At 39.8% G+C, this 20,892-nt stretch overlaps 1 protein-coding gene across 1 annotated transcript in view; it reads right to left on the reverse strand.

Annotated features, from left to right (window-relative positions):
- MAN2A1 (mannosidase alpha class 2A member 1) overlaps positions 1–20,892 on the reverse strand; it is an 81,249-nt gene that overhangs the window by 7,458 nt on the left and 52,899 nt on the right. Inside the window, exons 13-19 of the mRNA XM_056848549.1 lie at positions 10,755–10,920; positions 7,548–7,781; positions 7,338–7,460; positions 3,655–3,769; positions 2,365–2,498; positions 845–986; positions 54–187 (exon numbers count right to left, since the gene is read on the reverse strand). Coding sequence (XP_056704527.1) covers positions 54–187; positions 845–986; positions 2,365–2,498; positions 3,655–3,769; positions 7,338–7,460; positions 7,548–7,781; positions 10,755–10,920 — 1,048 coding nt within the window. The remainder of the gene's footprint in view (positions 1–53; positions 188–844; positions 987–2,364; positions 2,499–3,654; positions 3,770–7,337; positions 7,461–7,547; positions 7,782–10,754; positions 10,921–20,892) is intronic.

The following is a 20,892-nucleotide window of genomic DNA, read 5'->3' on the forward strand; positions in this document are numbered from 1 at the left end:
CTCACCCCTGAAGTAAGTGATGGGTATTATAAATATTTGTATTTCCATCTTACCGAGTCTACTCCATTCCTTTTTTCCAACAGAAGTCGAAACAGGTTAGCCGTGATTTTGTTGTCTTGTACACCTTGTCCTAAGCCTCTATTATCATCTTGCATAAGTCGCCGATCCATTATGACTTCTAATTGACCTAAAAACAAATATTAGCATTATTTTACTTCTATTTTTATGTACTTAATTTAAACCCCTGCCTTTCACCCCATTAGGAACTCAAAGCAGCCTACACTGCTTTTGCCTCCGCCATTTAATACTCACAACAACCCTGTGAGGTAGGTTATGCTGAGGGTGTGTGACTAGCCATGGTCACCCAGCAAGTATCCATGGCAGAGGAGGGTTCAAATCTGGATCTCCCGGATTTTAGTCTAACACTCTAACTGCTACACCAGATTGGCTTTGCCAATATGCACTCTTACTAAATATCTAAATTGTGAAAAGAGAACATAAAACATTCTTCACAAATGTCTGGAAAGTAAACAAAATGTACAGGTTCACAAAGTAAAGTTTCAGGCATCCACAGACACAAGATAAAAGGCTGTCCTAAGCCAAGATGTTTCATAAATGTTTGATAGCCCAAAATTCTGTGGTTAGCATTACTTTCTTTCTGCTGGTTTATAGTGAACATCTGAATTTCTTGCATATTCATTGTGAGAAACATGATTAACCTTGGCCGTTTCCATGGAATCAGTGTGGCTCCTTAGATTTCCACTCTCCGATGCGAGGATTTTATCCAATATGATTTCTGGGTTCAGATTCGCCAGACTTTAAAAGTGTGTGTGTAATTACTTACCACTTTTCAAACTTGCAACTCCAAGAGACTGAGCAGAATGAAGCGTCAGACGAGCCCTGGCATCCTGGATGTAAGCCATTGTGGTCATTGGATAAATATTTGCTTGAAGAGGCAATTTGCTCATTGTCTGCCTAGGCTGAATCTGCACCAACAAATGCAACGTCATTGAGAATTTGAAGATGAAGATAAACAATAGGCTTTGCCACTACAAATCAATGGAAACTGCTATTATGTTTCTTTATAAAATGTCACAAGAGCAAAGGCTTCATCTTAAAATGAAACACCCACAATTCTGTCACTTTGCTATTAACAAGAGAGAGAATTGATCACACAGAGTTGAGACTGAGAGACAAACAGTATAGATGCTGGGAGCTCTGGGATTAGAGCTTTGACATTTTTTAACCAATCAGGCATTCAGAGGGTCTCATTCTGGCCAGAACACTTGTTTTGGACTTTGATACTCTGACTGGACTCAGTTTTTGTTAGGTAACCTCTGGATTTAGAGAACCAATGCTTGTAAATGTACTTAAGTTCTATATTTATCTTTATTATTTTATCCTTGCTGTTCACTGCTCTCACATTATATATTTCTGTGCATTCCTTTAATACATGATTAATTATATTTTATGGTGTTCTTGGGTTTGGTGGCTTCAATCAGAATCCAGTACTTGGCCCTTATTGTCTACAGCTACCAGAATAACTCAACTAGCAAGTGTCCTACCTTACAGGACTGACTTCTTGATCTTAGACTCAAGAGGGCTGCAGATTCTTGGTCCCTTGGTCTCAGGCTGGTGGATTAGTTAAGGGGCCTGGTGTTGGCATGAGCTGTGAGGATTCACAGCTCAGCACTTTGTGGTTTTATTCTTGACCAACCTGACACCCTTAAGGAACACTTTAATTTTGACAATACCTATCTTTCTACCCCATATTTGCACTAACATGGATGCTTTCGATCAGGTGGCTCTTTTATTTCAGGAAAATGGCCAATAGGGAGGGCGGTTTAAATATCTCTCAACTCATACTGCGGTCCCTTCAGAAACTGGGCCCCTGTGTGCCTGACAACTGACTTGTAAAAAACTGCTGGAAGCTCTGATCATGTGTCTCCAGCATCATACCTTTAATTTGAGGCAAAGGTCAATCCACTTTTTAGGCATTGCCAAACTGACTACTGAAAATGTCCTACGCAAAATCAAGATCTGTATCAAGCAAATGCCTTGCCCTGGATGTCCTAAGCTAGCCTGATCTTGTAAGGTCTTGGAAACGGAGCAAATTAGGCTCTAGTTAGTACTTCGACGGGAGACCACCAAGGAAGTCCGGGAAAGTTCAGGCAATCACAGACTGCCTCTGGAGATCACTTGCCTTGAAACCTCTATGGGGTCCCCATAAGTTGCCTGTGACTTGATGACAAAAAAAAAAAAAAAAAAAAGCCAAGCAAACAGACTGGGAAAGGAGAGGGTGCTGCACCTTATATAGTAGAAGACACATAAAATAGCCTATCTATCCAAATATGTGCCAATTACCTGATATCCATTGAGATCTGAGTAAAATCTATTGTTGGTTTCGATATCAGATGAAATTCTCATTGCAATCTCTCGATTGTATTCTCCTCTTATATCCACAATATTGAATATTTCCAGAGACTGGCCTTCTAGCCCTAAATATATATATTAAAAGATTTCAGAATGTTTAAAGATTTCCTATTAACATATTAATCACTATAAACATCCAAATAATGCAGTTTCCCAGTTCAGGTCTCACAGATCTATGCCTTTGAGTAAAAAGCAGCCTGTCACGTGTTTCATAAATGCCCTATTTTCATAGCTCAAGCAGCAGTGCAAATGTTCTCTGTGTATATTTTTGTTCAGCCTTTCATCCAAGATGTTCAGAGTGGCATAGATGGTTCTCCTCTTTGCCTTGTCCTCATAACAACCCTGTTAAGCAACTTTGGTCCAGTTAACCTTTCTAAACCTAAGTCACCCTGTGAACTGCAAGGCTGCATAGGAGTTTGAACACAGCTGATTTCTCTTTGTAATAGAAGTGGACGGTTGATGGTTTAAGCTCATCTTTGATAAAACATTACTTTCATTATAGGTTACCAAATGATTTTACTGATAATTTAGGGTGTCAGTATACTAGAGTGGCCATGGGCAAAAATGCTAGAATAGCAAAAACATTGTTAAATTCTTGTAATATTATTACTACCCTACTCCTTATAATCACATTTAATGGACTAGGAGGCTTTTTTTGGCTTGAGCGCCACCTCCCCTCCAAAAAAATGTTTACCTGTAAAGGTGTAGGGAAATAAAAGGGAGGAAAGAGCAAGGATGTCCTTGGCAAGACACACTGAAAGCAATTTGAGCCCCAGCAGTGCTAAAAGTGCTTCATGGGCTTACCCAGTCCCTTGGGCCAAGGATTGGCTCTACATGCTGAACAAAATGGTCTGCCATGCTGCTATTTGGTATTCATGACAGAGGTTGCCTCCCCAAGGGCTACAAAATGGCATCTAGTGTGGGAAGGGGAGATCAATTACTATAGGAGAGATCAATATCACTCCAATTAAAACATTTCTTGTGATATTCACCCTACAGCATTACCACCAAAGAACGCCAAACCAAAAATTAAAAACCCTGTAAACCACTGAGCATCTCTCTTTCAAGTAGGCCTTAGTATGCTCAGTAAACTTAGCAGATTGAAAATATTTTAAAGACATTCCAGTGCAGTCAACTATATCCCCGTACTCAACAGAAAGAACATGAGCAATTAAAAAAAAGAATACAAGTCTACAACTAAATTTCCTACGTTTAGCTTACCCTGAACTTTATAAAGTCGTACTGTGTGAGTCACATGAAGGAAAAAAGTGGTAACTTCAGAAAAAATCTCCCCATGTGTAACTCGTATGGCAGGTGGATCAGTAAAGACATACGGCTACAGAAAGACAGAAACAAAAATTACCACTGTGCATTCTGTTTTTCTATATTAGCAAACACAAATACATTGACTTTCATGTACTACTTTCATAGCAACCACAGGAAACCAAAGAATCCACCCAGAGCAGATCAAATCAGAGAACAAACATACTCAACTATTACCAGCTCATAAGTGCAGTCCCTTGTTTTGGCAACTGCACTGTTGTGACACTACAGACACAGCATACTTCACTAAACAGCTATGTTAACAAACACCAATTACTACAAAGTTTGCACCTAATAAGAAAATATCCAAACAACTTTAGTTTCACTCAGCCAAACTAGACTTCACGGTGTTAACAGGTCTGACCTGTGGATGCCACTGCCATTTAAGAGCTGAGCTCAGGCCATGTAACAATTCCATGTTGGGTCCACAGCACGGGGGGCCAAGAGGAGCCCTTGTTTCCCCCTTCCTGTGTCATTTCAAGGAGGGCTGTTTTGGCACTTGAAAAGTGATAATAGGAGAAACAAGAGCTCCCAGTCCCACCACCCCACAGATCAGGCTCTCACAGTATTTTTAAATGGCCTGAGTGCACCTCTAAAATGGTGGCAGAGTCCACAAGTCATATCCATAGATGCTGTAATGTCTACCTTGGCTTTTATAAAGTTTGGAAATCCTAGGTATTTTTGGAATTTTAGGAAAGCTAATTGATATTATTTCCAATTTGATCCTTATATTCTAGATCAAATAAGATTTCTTACTTATGTATTAAGATGAATGTAATCAATTAAATGTTCAAAAAACAGAGTAGCCCCCTCAAAGGGTAGGTAGGTCTACTTTCACTCTAGTCTCTATTGGAAGTTGGAGCCATGTGTGACGGCATAAAACAATGGAAGATGAAATTGCCCTGAAAGCAGAATTAGCCATGTGAAGTGTAGCATCAATTTGTTGATTTGAAAGTTTGACTTCCTTGGTCTGCAGAATCTTAGCAAGAGATTTCTTGTTCTCTGACAGGAATTTTAAATAAGGTATCATCTTCTGCCACAAAAATAACTGATAGGCTGCCATGATGGCCTAACAATTGGAAATACAAAAAGGTAAGGCAGTTGATGAATAGGCCTTATGACCCAGTGCATCCAACTTTCTTCTCTCCTTGCCTGTAGGGGCAGCATGGAATGAACATCATCCTCTGGCTTGTAGTTCCTCAGTTATTAAGGAGGACAATGGAGGATGAGTGAACAAGAAACCTGAACCTTCTTGATTGACTTTACAAAGGTTGTCGATATGCCTGGAGGTGGCAGGGATCGAGGTCATAGTTCCCTGGAAAAGTCCTTAAAACCCTCCAAAACTGGGAGTAACACAGTGCCTGGAGAATCTGTATATAGATGTGTCAGGATTTTATCCTTTGGTCCCTGCTCTGTAGTAGTAATATTGATCTCCAGTGCATAGAGTCTCCGATCCATTCAACGGAGAATGGGTCCAATGGTGCCTCAGAGCTATGTTCAGATCCAAGCAACATTTCATCTTCTTCCTCATCAGATTCCAAAGGTGGCATGCATTGATGTACTGTTGGTAGAACCAAGATAGTAGCAGAAGGTGGAATCCGTTGATGAGGAGGTCGGTGGGCCCCTGAATCTGATCAATGGACAGGTGGGGCATACTCATTCCATTCCTGCAGGTAAGCTGGTGACATGTAGTATGTGTATGGTTGCCATGGGAAAGGAGGAAATGCCTGCGGCCATGAAGCCGGTACACCCAGATACGAGCATACTGGCCTCCGATCCATAGACGTAATCTGACATAATTTTACAGATCTGACGTAACTTCACCCTCCAATACCAATTGTGCAGGGGAAGCCAAATGTATTGAAGGCATTCTTTACTCCACCTTTGTCCCCAGTGGGGACACAAAGCAGCTTACAAAAAGCTTTCCACTTAAATGAACAAACAGAAAAAGCAAAACACAATAAAAATATAAACTGTATCCTGGGCTGGTCCTGGATCCACTGATAGAGTTTACTCAAGCCAAAGAGCCACAAGCCCTTTGGCTCATGTCAAAAGGCTTACACCTCTGGCAATGCCCAGGCTTAAATACCTAATAATAATTTATTAATACAGTCGCTGACCAGCAAAAAAACAACAGCCACAGCAGATAGTATTAAAGGCATTTGGGGGGGTTCTGGAAAAATGCCCTCAGGTTCAAGCGCCGATTCTGGGGCTGGAACTGAGTGGGCTAGATGGACTGTGGAGTCAGGTTTAGACTTGTCTCTGTGCCTGGTGTTAGATTTTGCCTTCTTGACAAGTGGTTCCAATATACTTCTCAGAACCAATGTAGATGGTGAAAGCGATTGGCACTGTGGTTGTTCAGAATAGGCATTGATGGAGCTGACGCTACTGAAGGAAGCTTTGAAGGCCGTTCCAAGGGGATGGCCGATTGATTGGGTTTATCTGATGAAAAGAGCACTTTTTCCCACATTGCAGCCTTAAGACACAAATCTCTAACTCCTCTCACCTTAGGAATAAATAGCTGACATGCTTTAATGGCACTGATATTATGTTAATCACCAAGACACAGAAGGCAGAGGTCATGGTCCTCAGAATGGGTCATTGTTGTGCCACACTGGGCACATTTTATTAAATAAAAATTTTTGAGCCATTTTTAGTCAAGATGAATAGAATAGCCCCAAAATCGACAAGGTGACTACACAGCTCTTTCAGCCTTATTATAGCTGATTGTAAGGACATTTTTTAGTCAGCGAACAGGTCAAAGACGAGGAACACCATGTTATGGCCTCAATAGTTCTTACTCTTTTTTAAAAAACACATGAGAAAATGAAGTCAGGATAAGATTTACCTCAGTGGTAAGAGCTCAAAGAAAGGAACCTACTTTGTCGGCAGTGAAGAAGGAACTGAGGGAGAGGGGGCACCCCCTACCCAGATTACATGACCATTTGAGCAAGAAAATAGGTTTGTAGTGTCTCTGAAGGGGGGGGGGTTTCATCCCCAGGTGAGTTTTTAAGCTTAGAAATGAATCTCTCCACAGCAGGCTTGCCTAAGTGCTGTCACAATGTGGGACTGCACCGAAGACCAAAGATGAACAGAGGCTGTATCTTCCCCTGGGATGAGATCACAGCTCATATTGGCAGACAGAAAGAGGGACCTTTGTCACTTTGACAGCTGAAGACATCCAATGAACAGGTGGTACATGCACATTCATAAAGAGGTGATAGCATTTTTGAGTGAAAAATCACTCATCAAGCAGAGAAGTTTTACAACTCAAATACCATGCTTTCCAAATGTGTCTGTTCACACTTACAGCTGCAAGTTATTAGGGAAAATAATAATATCATCCATTAGGAATGCATTTTTGAACAAAACAATCTACTTATGTTGGAAATACGAAGGCTGACTGACACATGCGAGTGTATCATATATTATTTCTGGAATACATTTTGGCTTTGCTACTCATGATTAAACTGTACTACTCAGCCTGAGAAATCAACAGCATATCTGCACTCTGTTCTCCCATATCCATCCTCATAATGTTTTTGGCTCTTCCAAAACCATTATAAATGCAACAGTATTACCTTGGCCTCTCCATCCGGCAAAAAGAGATAAGCTCCACTCTTATCTCTGTTACTTGTAGTTCCATACCAAACAAACTCCATCTTTATACGATGATTTTTATTATCTTCTTTTGTATTTATTTTCTAAAGATGAAAAAAGATTAGATTGATATTTCCTATTGATTTGTTTTTCTTTACTATCAGGTACTTTCAAATACTTAGCACACATACCTCCAGAAGCCCAGAACTGCCAGAGAACCAGACTTTCATATAAGAGTTCTCTAGCATGATTTCATCCAAAGCATTCGGTATCTCTTTAATGTTGAAAATTCTGTGGGGCTTGACTAGTTTAGATTTATCCGTGTGATAGAGGTTATAATCTGCCAACATGGTTTCTGTATTTAGTCCCTCCAGAAGCTGGTAAACTCCAAAGCCCAGAGGTGGTACATGAGCCATAAAAGAGATCTGTTGGGGGGAGGAAAAGAAAGCTTATCTTTCCAACACCAAAACCAGACATCCAAATGTAAACAATTTTTTTGTGTCTCTAAGGACCATTTATATTATTTGAAATCCTAAACTCACACAGTGCTAGAAGCTATTTTCTAATCAAAGCCAACACTCTGCCTCATCTTTGTACTGAGCACATATGTGAAAATAATGTTACTCAAGAGAGCTAATTTTCACAATATTACCAGTTTCTTTTCCATTTATTATGTCCATGGCTTCTCCTAAAATAGAACAGTTTCTTCGATAGAATACTAAATACAATGGCTGTTTTTTCAGCTTGACAGATGTCACTATGACCTCTTCCATTGACTTTTTCTATTCTAGATTTAAAGGTAACAAAATTTGTTAACTGTGATGCTTGACCACTCACTCAAAAACTGGAGTTGTGAACCAACCCCAAAAAACTTTCGATGAAAAAGGCATTCTGGCTTTTTAATAATGTATAAAGAATACTGAATTCTTTGCAATAATTTTAAAAGCTGCCTCACTTGTGTGAAATGTATACCCTGAAAGTATCCTGGTTACTGGGAACTTGAAATATGACTATATGCTCTCTTTCTCCTTTCCCTCTGAGCTGTGATTCCAGCCCTTTCGGTTTAAAAAAAAAAAAGGATGTTTTTGCACGCATAGAGGATGAACAATGGTTTTCCTGGAAGGCAGAATTACAACCCACAATCAAAGTGCAGTTGTTATTCTTGTACCCAGGCAAAATTTGGTTCAGGCAATGTGCCTGGTTTGCATATACCATCAGGAAGGAAGGAAGGAAGGAAGGAAGGAAGGAAGGAAGGAAGGAAGGAAGGAAGGAAGGAAGGAAGGAAGGAAGGAAGGAAGGAAGGAAGGAAGGAAGGAAGGAAGGAAGGAAGGAAGGAAGGAAGGAAGGAAGGAAGGAAGGAAATCCAAGAGTGCAACAGTGTAAGGGAGGAGGAAGCGCACAAGCCCAAGGTTGGACATGATTCAGCCACTTTGTGTGAATGAAGACAGTGACCTCACACATTGTATTCACTTTGCCTAATAGTTCAGGAGTAGGAAATTAATGGTGGCTTGCTTATACTTCAAGCAAAGATCAGAAGGAGAATTTTTTAAGTTAACTTTTTAACTTTAAATGTAACTTTTAAACAAACACAGCTGCATCATTCAATATCTTTGTAATGTTTTAGCAAGCATTCCCCCAGAGTTTTAGGAAACACACAAAGCTATGATGGTTTCAACAGAAGCATAGAAGATTTCGATGAAAATCTTGTAACTGGAGAGGCAAGTACCTCTGAAAGGGAATGTACACTGGAGCCCTCCCCCAACAGATTCAGTCTGAAGCATTACATCTGAAATTCGACTTTAGTTAGTAGAGGTGTAAATCACAAATTTTCAACATTAAATGTATAATGATTCAAGCTGGGGCCCACAAGGAATTGCAGAAGGGAACAGTTTGGAAACGCCATCCCACCTACGAAAAGCTCCCCTCCTCCAAGATTCTCTAATTACTCAGGAGGGCCTGAGAAGCTAATTTTCCCTTCCCTCCCTTTCACTTAAAATGGTTTTGTTTTATTTACTTTACAGTGTGCCTTTCTCATGAGACTAAAGGTAGATTACAGGATATAAACAGTGCAATCAGAAAGCATTAGAAAACAAATGAACCATAATGATGTTCAGCTAAGCACAATATTCTATCCCTTCTGGAGCTTATCGTCAAAGGGCTCTTTTTAAAAATGTGTTTTAATGTAAGTTTTATTAAATAGTTTTACTGCCCGTCTTGGGATGCCCAGGAGAAAGGAAGGTATAGATTTTAAACAAAAATAAAATCCCCCTTGTCTCTTTTGGATAATCTACAAAGAGACAATTCTCTACATTCCCAAGATATTTCTTAAGTATGCAGAGATACCTGCCATGTCTGTGAGTTCAGCCACTTTCACCAGGGTGGGCTGGATTTAAATCAAATTGATTTAAATCACTAGTAAGTAAGACTAGATTTAAATAATGATTTTCTACATAAAGACTGATTTTTGCTGGTATAGCCTTAATATTTACTACAAGAAGAAAGTTTTTAAAAATCACTGATTTTCCCCTCTAGGAAGAGAATAATGTGACAAGCTAAACATGCAAAGACTTGTGGAGTATTCTGCTCAAACGTTTTCACCTTTATTTTTACTGCTTGCCCCTCCTTCCTCACACTTAGCTCCTTGTGCAGATCTATTCCACTCAAAACAATCTTCTATTCATTGAACTTCTTGAAACTTAGCACTTAAGAAGTAAAGGGTTGAATCTATGTACATAGATTTGCAAAGGAACAATGGGATTAAGGTCTTTTTCTCAGCTTTGTATGTTTATTTTATAACTTTTTTGCTGTGAAGAAGAGGCATATCTCTGCAGACCCAAATTCACAGTTTTGAGAACTGCAAAACCAAGCATCTGTGACAAGATCTTCTAGTTAAGAAAAACTGTCCAATATAATCTTACAGAAACCTCTGGAAGAGCATGACACTGTGACTGGATTAATGGAATTCATTTAACAAACAATGTGAACATTGCATGAATATACAGTTTCATGCTACATAATTAAAAACTAATCCATATTTCATGATGAATAAACTTCGGACTATAATGTATCTTAAATAGAGAAGTATCTGTAGATAGATTTTTCCTCAAAAAGTATTTTATTTTTTAAAAATCCGATTTAACTTTTAAATTAAAAATCCTTATTTTTTATTTTTCTAATTCATTTATTTTTATCCACCCTGATTTTCACTAAAAGGGGTCAACTACTTTATCATTTGGGTAGTATTTTAAAAGAAAGTCTAAGTAGCATCAGTAATAAATGAATTTTTGCTTTCTAATGTTTTTTTATTTTGCAGGCTGTGTCATCTCCACTATTTCCAGATGTAAAACATTAACATGTTTGATCAATACATGCATATAGACATATGACAAATATCTTGCCTGGTATGCTTCATGCGATATACTAGCAGATCCATCCCACACTGCACTGCATTGGATTACTACTGGTTTTCCATAAGGACAGAGAACTTTAACTTTGGGTGTGTTCACAAACACTGAAACCACTGAGAAACGCTCTTGTGCTGTAGGGTTATAGATCACAAGGTACCTGCAAGAAATGTTACCAGATCATCAAAACAAATCAAACCTCCATGTCATGTAAAGGCTTCTATTTTACCTAAAATAAAATTCTACAGTATGAAATCAAGTATCATGCGTACATAATGAGAAAGCACTCAGAATATAAAACAGAAGACTTTTTTACAGCACAGTTTCTTAAATTCTTTAATGCTGGCAACCACTGCAGACTGGGACCAACTTTTAATGCCAATCTGATATACGGTACCCTCTTAACATTTTTACATTTCTCTCTCTTCTCTCCCCGGCCCCACTCTTTCTAGTCATATCCTCTCTCCATGCTTGCCACCCCCATTTGCTTGTCTTTTCATTAAAAAGTTTAAAAAGTGATGTGGCTAATGTCGCCTGGTGTCCTTGATGAAACATATTATGTAAATCTACCACTCCTAATAGCCAGCTGAAGACCAGCCCATTAGAAAAAAAATTCTGTAAGCATGTATTGATTTATTCAGGAATATTAACTTACTGCCAGTTGCTTTAAAAATAAATTTAGCATGCAGTTTTTAAGAAGAAATTTCTATAAAGTGAACTTAGAACCTGCTGAATCCGAATTATTTCAATGTATTAAGTGAAAATGAAATAGCTTAATATAAATGTTTAGAGGTAGCATGCAAAATCAACAATTCTAGCTGAATCTGAATGCATTTATGGAGAATGATCTTTGTCCAAACACTAACAATTAATATATCATGGAGTTCTGCATGTGCCTCCTAAAAATCTTTATTTAAACTTATAAGATAACCATAGTTTTGTGGGAATGCTTGTCAACAGCTTGGTATACTCAAGCTTGCCAGTTTCTATTCTTGCAATTGCTATCAGGTTGCTGAGACAGTTCCTTTTAAATGGACATATGACAACTGCAAGATACTTACATAGCAATAATATCAAATTTATACAAAAATCAGTATGTTAAATTTTCTCAAAAATCAAGATTCTCAGGGTTCTAACTTTTCAAAGCTTCTTACTACATACTTTAAATAAAGCTTTTTATGGTTTGTGGTTAATGGAAATACTTATCACTTGACAAAGTAAATGTAGTTGTTACAGTAACAGCCAGTAGAGAATCCAAGATCAACTTAGTTCTTATTCCAATTCTTTTCTATAAATCCATCAGTCCAAATCTAACTAAACACACCATGGAAAAAGTAATTTCGTATGTGCAATTATTTTCAATATTCCTAATGCTTTTAGCTACTTCCCAATAATCCTTATTTGAAGGACATATTTTCAGTGGCATTCTGGGACTCTACATTATGAATGATCATAATTTGTACACAGACTACTCATGGACTCACCCCTCAAATTCCTCTGCATGCTTAATGCTTCACTTGGTTAGAGACCAAGTCCACTTTCAATCCATTTTAGCAATAGTTTGCAAGTGGATCTTGCCAATTCATACAGTAAAATCCCATTGCAAAGTGCACTGGAAGTGAATTGAAAGTGCATTATTCAGGGTGTGTGAAAGCGCATGGTCGAGTCTTAATCATCAAGGCCAGTCAAAACCCAACATAAAGCTCAAGATCTTCTAAGAAAGGTAATCTGTTTACAGTACAAGTGTGAATGTAACAGATCCCATGTATTCAAATGCAAAACTATAGTTGCTTTTGACATTAAACAGATAAAAAAGCAAGGATGTTTTATTAGGTAACAATTCAGAACAATAGAATGTAGTTCATGCATAAAATATAAAATTTTATAGACGGGAGAGGTATCTTAGTGCCTAATTGTTTTTCAATGTATGGTTAATATGAAGTATAAATTTAATACCTTTCATGCAAATAGCCTGTGATGGCCAGTACAAGCCTCTCTACGATATATATCCTTGATTTAAAAACATAAATAATGAATTTTGACTTTTAAAGCTTCACAACAGATATTTCAGGTCATACAACTCAATTATACCTATCAATATTTATCCTTCAAAAAAGTTGCTAAAAGGGACCCATAAGTACAAGAGACTAGCCCTTACTGTTCTGTATTTTCATTGCATCCAAGAATAGTACTTTTTATCTCCCCTTTTCCAGAAGACATACAAACATCAGGAGCTCAAACTGAGGGAGGGAGATGTGGAATTTCTAAGTCAGCTGAGACAAATGCATAAAGCACAGGATGCATGCAATTTTATATCCAGAACTGCACTAAAACTGGGAAGGCCAGAGAAAAGTCAGAATTGACAACAGAACTAGAGAGACAAAAGGAAAAAGGCTAGTAAGCAGAGGGAGGTTTTATTTTAAGTACAGCTTAGGGGTGGGCAAAAAAAATCATTAATTTTCGGGTTTGGGTTTATTGGGCCCAATTTTTTCCCAAGAAATCTGAAATAAGCCGAATACCTATACCGATAAATATGGGCATTCAGTTTATTTTCGGGTTTTCTGAAAAAATTCGACCCTGGGGGGGTCATTTTTCGAGGAAGAGCCCCCAAATTTGCAGCGTAGCTTGAAGGGACTCTCCTTGCACAACCCTCAAAGTTTGGTGAAGATTGGGTCAGGGGTCTGATTTTATGGGGTACGGAAGGGGTCGCCCCCCTCCTCCACAGAGAAATATTGCGAAGTTTGCAATGATTCTCTATGGAGGGGGGCGACCCATTCCGGACTCCATGAAATTGGACCACCTGACTCAATCTTCACCAAACTTTGGGGGTCATGCAAGGAGAGGCCTTTCAAGCTACGCTGTGAATTTGGGGGCTCTAACTCAAAAATGCCCCCTCCCAGGATTCAAAAAAGCCAAATAATGTTTCAACTTTTTCCAGAATTGCCTATTTGGCTTTAACTTTCTCTCCAGATTTGTGTATTCGGTGAACCTGAACTGGAAATTTACCGAAATGTGTAATTCCGGGTTTATTTTCGGTTTGGGTTTATTGATATGCAGAGGCCTAGTACAGCTACATTAAAAAATGTAGCCTATAGAGCCACTAATAACTCAGGCAGTGAAATAAATAGAATACACAGGTAAAGTGTGCTTTCTAAATATTGTTAGGTTTCAGGTACATCGTTCTTTGTGCTTTACCACTGTGAATAATGAAACTCTGCCATTCTACTTTACAGTAATGCATCACTTCCATCATTAAAACACGGTTGTCTATAACATGATAGATTGCTACAGTAAATTGAGACATCACACTCACAAAGGACTCTACTTCACTCATACTATGCAGCACAGAACAACATCCACCCATGTGGAAGACAACTGCTAGATACAATCCACCCACAAACACAAACATGGAGGCAGTTTTATTGAAGGAAGTTTTGGTACCATCTAAAAACGTCCCATTAAAATGGACTTAAAGACAAGAACTTGGAGAAACTGAACAACTACCTCTATTTCAGAGGCAGCAGGCGGCTGTGCTGCTCTCACCATTCAGAGCACTTCTTTGTGGCACTGCCTCAGGGTTTACTGCTGGAATTGATTTCTTCCTTCAAAAATTTAAAATAGCTCTCCTTTTTCCATCAGCCAGAAAGACCCTGAAGAAAAAAATTTCCAGTCAGAACATTTTACCTCAGAATCAGTAGTGAGGCTTGGCCTTCTCCATTATTAAAGTGCTCCTCAAAATGCCGGTGTCTTTCTAGCACCATTTACTCATGCCCAACTCTCCCTGCCATAATAAACACTTCCATGAAAAAGTAACTTTTGCATGACCTGTAGCTACCCTGATAAACACCCAGCTTTGGGGTAACAAGTTGATGGAAGACTCCATGAGGATTTTGCTTGCAAAAAATAAATACAAAAATACCGCTATTCACCAGGCCTCAGAGATAAGTAAAAATGGTAATGGTCAAGGCTATAAAGATTTGATGCAACCACTCAGTTACCCATACTCACAAATTTACCCACAGAATAGTTGTTTCAAAAATGCCTTTTACAAGAGATTACTTACCTCTAGTACTAAAGACAACTTTCATACAGAATTCACAAAGATATGTCATACAAGTTGCAACCAGAAGAATTACTTTGTAGCAAATACGCACTAAAACATGTAACCGTAATGCTACAGCTCCAATCGCAGAGTATCTTCCAGTGTTTTGAATATGTAACTAGCAGATACATCACTACCTTTCATTATTAAATTTGTGGTTACTTAAATATGATAAAAGTGCACAAACTAAGACAACACCACCTGCTTTTGAGTAGGTGACGGAAAGTGAAGACAAGACTTACTGATATTTAGGAGATTACCAACAGTGCTGCATACTAAGTATACACACCCTCAAGACCTCACTAATTAAAAACAAAACAAAACAGGAACTTCCAGCAAAGAAACAACAAGATTTTGCATGCAGAACCCTGGTTGGGGCCACAAGTGGAAGAAAAGAAATCTGAATATAATGAAAGTTAGCTAAGCTCATGCAGTAGTGATCCCCTGTCACGTTGCTACTATAACATGCTGTTTATTTAAAGACACAGCATGGGTGATCAGGTATTCCACTTCGAGGATTACAACTGCAGGTGAGCTCAAAGTCATGTTTCCTCCCCCACCCTTTATGCATTCTCTCCATGCACCCTTCACTGCAGGCATAATTTAAAACCTGACCCAAGGAACTGGAAAATGCTTGCAACACTGCATTTTTGAGGTGTCACAACCCTCTATCCACAGACCACTGATTTAATTCTGCCAATTCCAACCAATACTTGTAATCTCACCGAATCCTGAAAGACATTTTAAACTAAGGATAATTTATAGTATATTGTCCAATCCGTAATTCACTCCTCTTCCTTTTCACGTCACAGGTATCACATGGATGACACTCATCTATATCTTATACTTTTAAAAAAACCAAATTCTATGTGAGACTGTGGACCCACTGAGTTAGTAATGTACCAGATGGATCCTAATAGTACTGGTTAGTGATAAAGCTGACTAAGAACAGAAGATTCAACTTTCCTAGACAGAACTGCACTTTCCCTAAAGGATCATGTACTGAGTTTGAGGACGATACTGCATTACATATTAAAGCTTAGGAGTCATCTGTGGTACAAAGCGCCCTTAATTAACTTCAATTTGTTAGCCAGCTGTGGCACTTCCTAGAAATGCCTGATCTGGCCATAATTATTTGTATTGTGGTCACATCCAGGTTAGAGTACAAAAACACACTGCATCTTCTGATTGTTCAAGACGATGAACTGGTTCAGAATGCAGAAACTAGACTGCTAAGCCTGAACTGTCCCCCTAGAAGCTAAAATGACTAAACTGAGGCTATCATACTTTGGTCACATTATGAGAAGACAAGAGTCACTGGAAAAGACAATCATGCTAGGGAAAGTGGAAGGCAGCAGGAAAAGAGGAAGACCCAACATGAGATGGATTGACTCTATCAAGGAAGCCACAGCCCTCAGTTTGGAAGATCTGAGCAAGGCAGTTAAAGAAAGGACATTTTGGAAGACACTGATTCATGGGCTTGCCATTAGTCGGAAGCGATTTGATAGCATTTAACACACACACACATGCACACCAGAACAGATGTAAATACAGCTCACCACTATTTAAAGAATGCTACTGGCTAGCAATTTTTTTCAGGCACAATCCAAACTGTTGGTTCTTACCTTTAAACCCCTAAACTGCCTGGGACTAAGAAATCTGAAGGAATGCCTTATTCTAATATAAACCTTCAGCAGATGTCCTGCTGATGACACGGCCTTCTTTGTCAAGGAATCTCATCCATAGACTCCCCTCCCCACATCCATTTGCTTGGAGTCAGGTGAAAACGTTTATCTACATTTGGACAGATCTTAAATTCGCTTTTGCCTTTCGTTGATTTTATTTAAACTCTGGCAGGTTTTGCTAATTTTAATGATTAGCCTTTTTATTTTTTAAAAATATATATATTTATTTAATATATTAATATTTATAAATAGTTTAATGTTGTATTGAAACAGATCTAGTGATACAAATATCCAGGAAAAAATATGCTGATAGTCAAAGACAGAGTACGGGGGATAAACAAAACTACCTCACGAAACTTGTCAAACAAATATGTAAATACTAGTCTATTTAAAAGGGATCATATTTGTAGATTACAGGCCTGTGATGGAGAGGAGGCTGTCCTGGCCATGAAGGGGAAAACAGCCACTCAGCTGAGCCTAAGGGAGGGCTGCTCCAGCATCCAGATGCCTTTCAGAAGGGGGATGGATTGTTAGAGGGAAGCACAGGAGGAGAAAGTTCAGGTCTGCCTCAGGGAGAGAGAAGTGCTTAGGAAAAAGAGCAGAGTGAAGGGTGGCTCTGCCTGGTAGCGTGGCAGAGTGGTTTAGCTCTATCTCTGGGAAAGAACAGAGTAACCGACTGTTAGGCCTTGTCTCTGGTAATGAGCAGACCTTGCAACATTTAGTCTGACTCTTGGGTGGAATCCTGGGTTGGTAAGAGGATCCAACCTAGTGGCTAGTCAGTGAAAGCTGGTTTGTGTCTGAAAGCATTAAAGAAAATTCAAACTACTCTCTGAAATCATAAGACGTTTAAACTTATGTGCCAGGTTTCTCAGCCAGGTTTCTCCTTTGTCTATCTGAAGACCTGTGCCGCTGATCTGTTCTTTGAAACCAACATGTAAATACATTTTCTTTGTTGCTTATACAAAACTCCTATCTCAGTGATCTCCATATTCTACTTGCACACCTCAAAACTTACCTCACGGAAGTGAACCCATCCCTATACGCTTGCTACTTTAAGAACACCTGGTAACTGAGGGGAAGGTTTATAGTTTAAAATAAACCTGGTTCCCCAAAATCACAGGAGGTTGTTTGAGTCCCCTCTGTTGGTAGAAAAGGCCTGTCACAAGGTGAATTTCAGAACACTTTATTTGCATTGATTCTTCTCTTTTAAAAAAGTTATAAATAAAATTGGTTATTCCACAATACCACTATACTCAAGTGCAGTGGATGATCTCAACTCCATCTGTTAGCTATCAACTGCATCTCCAACATGCTTAACAGAGGACAGAGCAAGTTTGGGCTCCTGGAACCAAATTCTTGAAACCCAAAGCCCGTACAGCCCTCTCATTTACACTGTACGTATTGTTTTCATGTATACCAACCCCCAATCTTAAAGCGGTTTAGTCACACTTCCTCCCCTATCTTAGAGCAATTCTGCTCTGGCCAAACGCTCCTTGATCCTGACACTTTTACCTTGGAAGGTCTTCAATTTTCTTCCTTTGTAGTCACAAGCTGTCCCTACACACCTGCTGTGAATGCTACTCCAGCTCCATACACATAAATCCCTGAACTCCCCCATTTCCCCTCCAGTTCAGGCTGAATTTCTCTCACTGCTTCATCTGTTTTCTTCCATCTATCCCCAGTGTAATTGAGAAAGGGCAAAACATAGCATCCATCTCGCTGCCTAACAGGTAAAGAACAAAACTCATTTACCTCTCAAGGTGTGCAGAAGTGGATGGCAGTATTAAATACAGTCACATGTTCAAACCCCCATTAGTTGCCTAGTCTTCCTCTAATCAAAGGCCCTAGCATGGGCTCCAATTGCATCACGGAAGATTACAGAGTTAGGAGGAAAACACAGAACATTGGAGAAAAACACTAAAAGAGCAGGAATGTAATGCAACATCTATGAGCAACTGCCAACTTTTAAAGACATCCACACTGCTACATTTTAAAACGAACACTGAAAAGCTCCAGCTACACCATAAACCAATCAACAAGAAAAACTTAACCACAAGTAACTACAAACTTCTACCAGCTGAACAGGAAGAGAGTGAACAGAACAGTAGCTGTCCTAGCCCCAGCATTCACTCTGTGAACAGAGAGGCCAATTCTTTTGCACCTATCTATTGCTCTTAAAACAATAAGGCTTCATAAACAGTCCCGGATCAGACATGCCCATATACTGCATAGATATAAAATGCATTAAAAGTTATGCAGCAGAACTGGAAGTGTACAATGAGCAGCAACACATATGAAGAAAACGTTGCGACTGGATTAGGGAACAGAAGTAGAAATATTTTTTTTAATATTGCACAGAGAATGCACACAATGTGATAATATGCAGTTTTGTTCTGCGTCTTCCTCTGGTAATAAATGCCAAAATCAAAGAAGGCCTCAAAAACTCCATGTACGATAGCACGTGAACAGCTAATAATGAATGGGATTCAGAGGGCGACACTGGAAACTGCTTCAGGCATCCTTAACGCTGAAAATGTCAGAAGGCAGAACTGCACAGCGGGAAAAAGATTATCAAAAGCAGTCTGTTCTACTAACATGAAGCATCATGACCTGGCCACTATGAGAGGCAGGATACTGAACTAGAATGTGATTTAGGCTAATTATCCAGCTAAATCGCCAAGTAAAATAACTTTCATTTCTCAAGTTTCTAGTTCTAGAAAATATGCACTACATTTTAATAATGAATGATCTTTAAAGACATTAAATAGTTTGCCTTTAGCATCAGAGATTATTAGACCCACACTTCTGAGAAAGCTACAACCACGGAATAGAAATATACTAAAAGTTTGGTTTTTACTTATACCTACTGGTAATCTAGAAGATACAATGAAACACTGCAAAATCTACAGATACCCCACCTCTCACCAGAACCACTTATGGAAATTAATGACATCTTAAAACAAAACAAGTATTAAAAACTATTATAATGATATTCTGTAAAATGTGTGAGTGTGTGCATTCAATGAAAGAAATGAAGAAATGCTTCCTTGGAAAAAGTTTCATCAGAAAACCTAAAAAGAGGTATTAAACAAAACCCTGGAAAGGATATAAAAATGTTTAAAGCTACCTACCGTATATACCCATGTATAAGCCGACCCACGTATAAGCTGAGATGCCTAATTTCTCCCCAAAAATTGGGAAAAATTAGGCACCCGCGTATAAGCCGAGGGTCGGCTTATAACCCCTCTCCCCCAGCAGGCTTACCTTCACTCCAGGCCCGGCGAAGGTGGTGGCGGCGGCGGGCCCCCCACAGGAGGCTCCCCCAGGCCGGTCCTGGGCAGAGGGAGCTGGGCGCACCCGGCAACAGCGGTGGCGCGGCCTTCCGGCGGCCGCAGGAGGCTCCCCCAGGCCCGTCCTGGGTGGAGGGAGCCGTGCGCGCCTGGCGGCGGCAGCGGCGCGGCCTTCCCGCGGCTGCAGGAGGCTCCCCCAGGCCCTCACAGGGCACTCCTGGCCGGGGGAAGCCACGTGGGGGCCCTTTAAATAGATCTGTGCCTCCCGGCTGGGAGGCACAGATCTGTTCCACCTCCCCGCGCCCCTTCAGGGGAGTCCCCTGAAGGCGCGCGGGGGGGGGCTTGGAATAGATCTGTTTAAAGGCCGCCCCCTGAAGGCGCGCGGGGGGCGAATTTTCCCCCGAACTCCAGATCTTGCCCGAATTTCAGGGATCCGAAGCGGGGGAGTCTGGACTTCGACACGGCCCAAATCAAAACAGGCCGAATTTTGCCGAATCTTAATTATACCGGGTTTTTTTCAACAGCCCTATATGGAAGACAATAGTGCCTGGTGAATCTGAGTAGTCTGCCCAATATTTTATCTTTTGGTTTGGTACTAAGGTAACCAGAATTTCCAAAGACTTTGACTATACACAGAGTAAATGATGCATATGGCAAAGTTCTTTATTAGGAGATACTGGATCCACATCCCCTATGGTGTTTTCAGGAAAAGTATCTGATAGTAGTCTAGAGCTCTGTTCCAAGCAGGAACCTGTCTCCTTTTCAATGGATTCAGAAAAGGCAAGAACCTGTCCATGTGCTTAGGGGGTGGAGGGAAATTGCAGGCTGAGACTGGGGGCACAGTCCAGTTTTGAGTACAGGACACTTGTCTACTTTCTGCACAAGGAGGTCTCGGGCAATCGCCCTATTTTTATGGTAATGAATAATAAAATGGATACTGCTGTCACAGAGGTGGAGGCATTGCATATCCCCAGGGAACTGAATAAGACAGTTCACCATTGATGGTGATTCAGCCACAGGAATGCCACAGGAGAAAGAGCGTGGAAGGATGGTGT

Source organism: Euleptes europaea, chromosome 4, assembly GCF_029931775.1.
Source record: "Euleptes europaea isolate rEulEur1 chromosome 4, rEulEur1.hap1, whole genome shotgun sequence".
In the NCBI taxonomy this organism is placed as follows: domain Eukaryota; kingdom Metazoa; phylum Chordata; class Lepidosauria; order Squamata; family Sphaerodactylidae; genus Euleptes; species Euleptes europaea.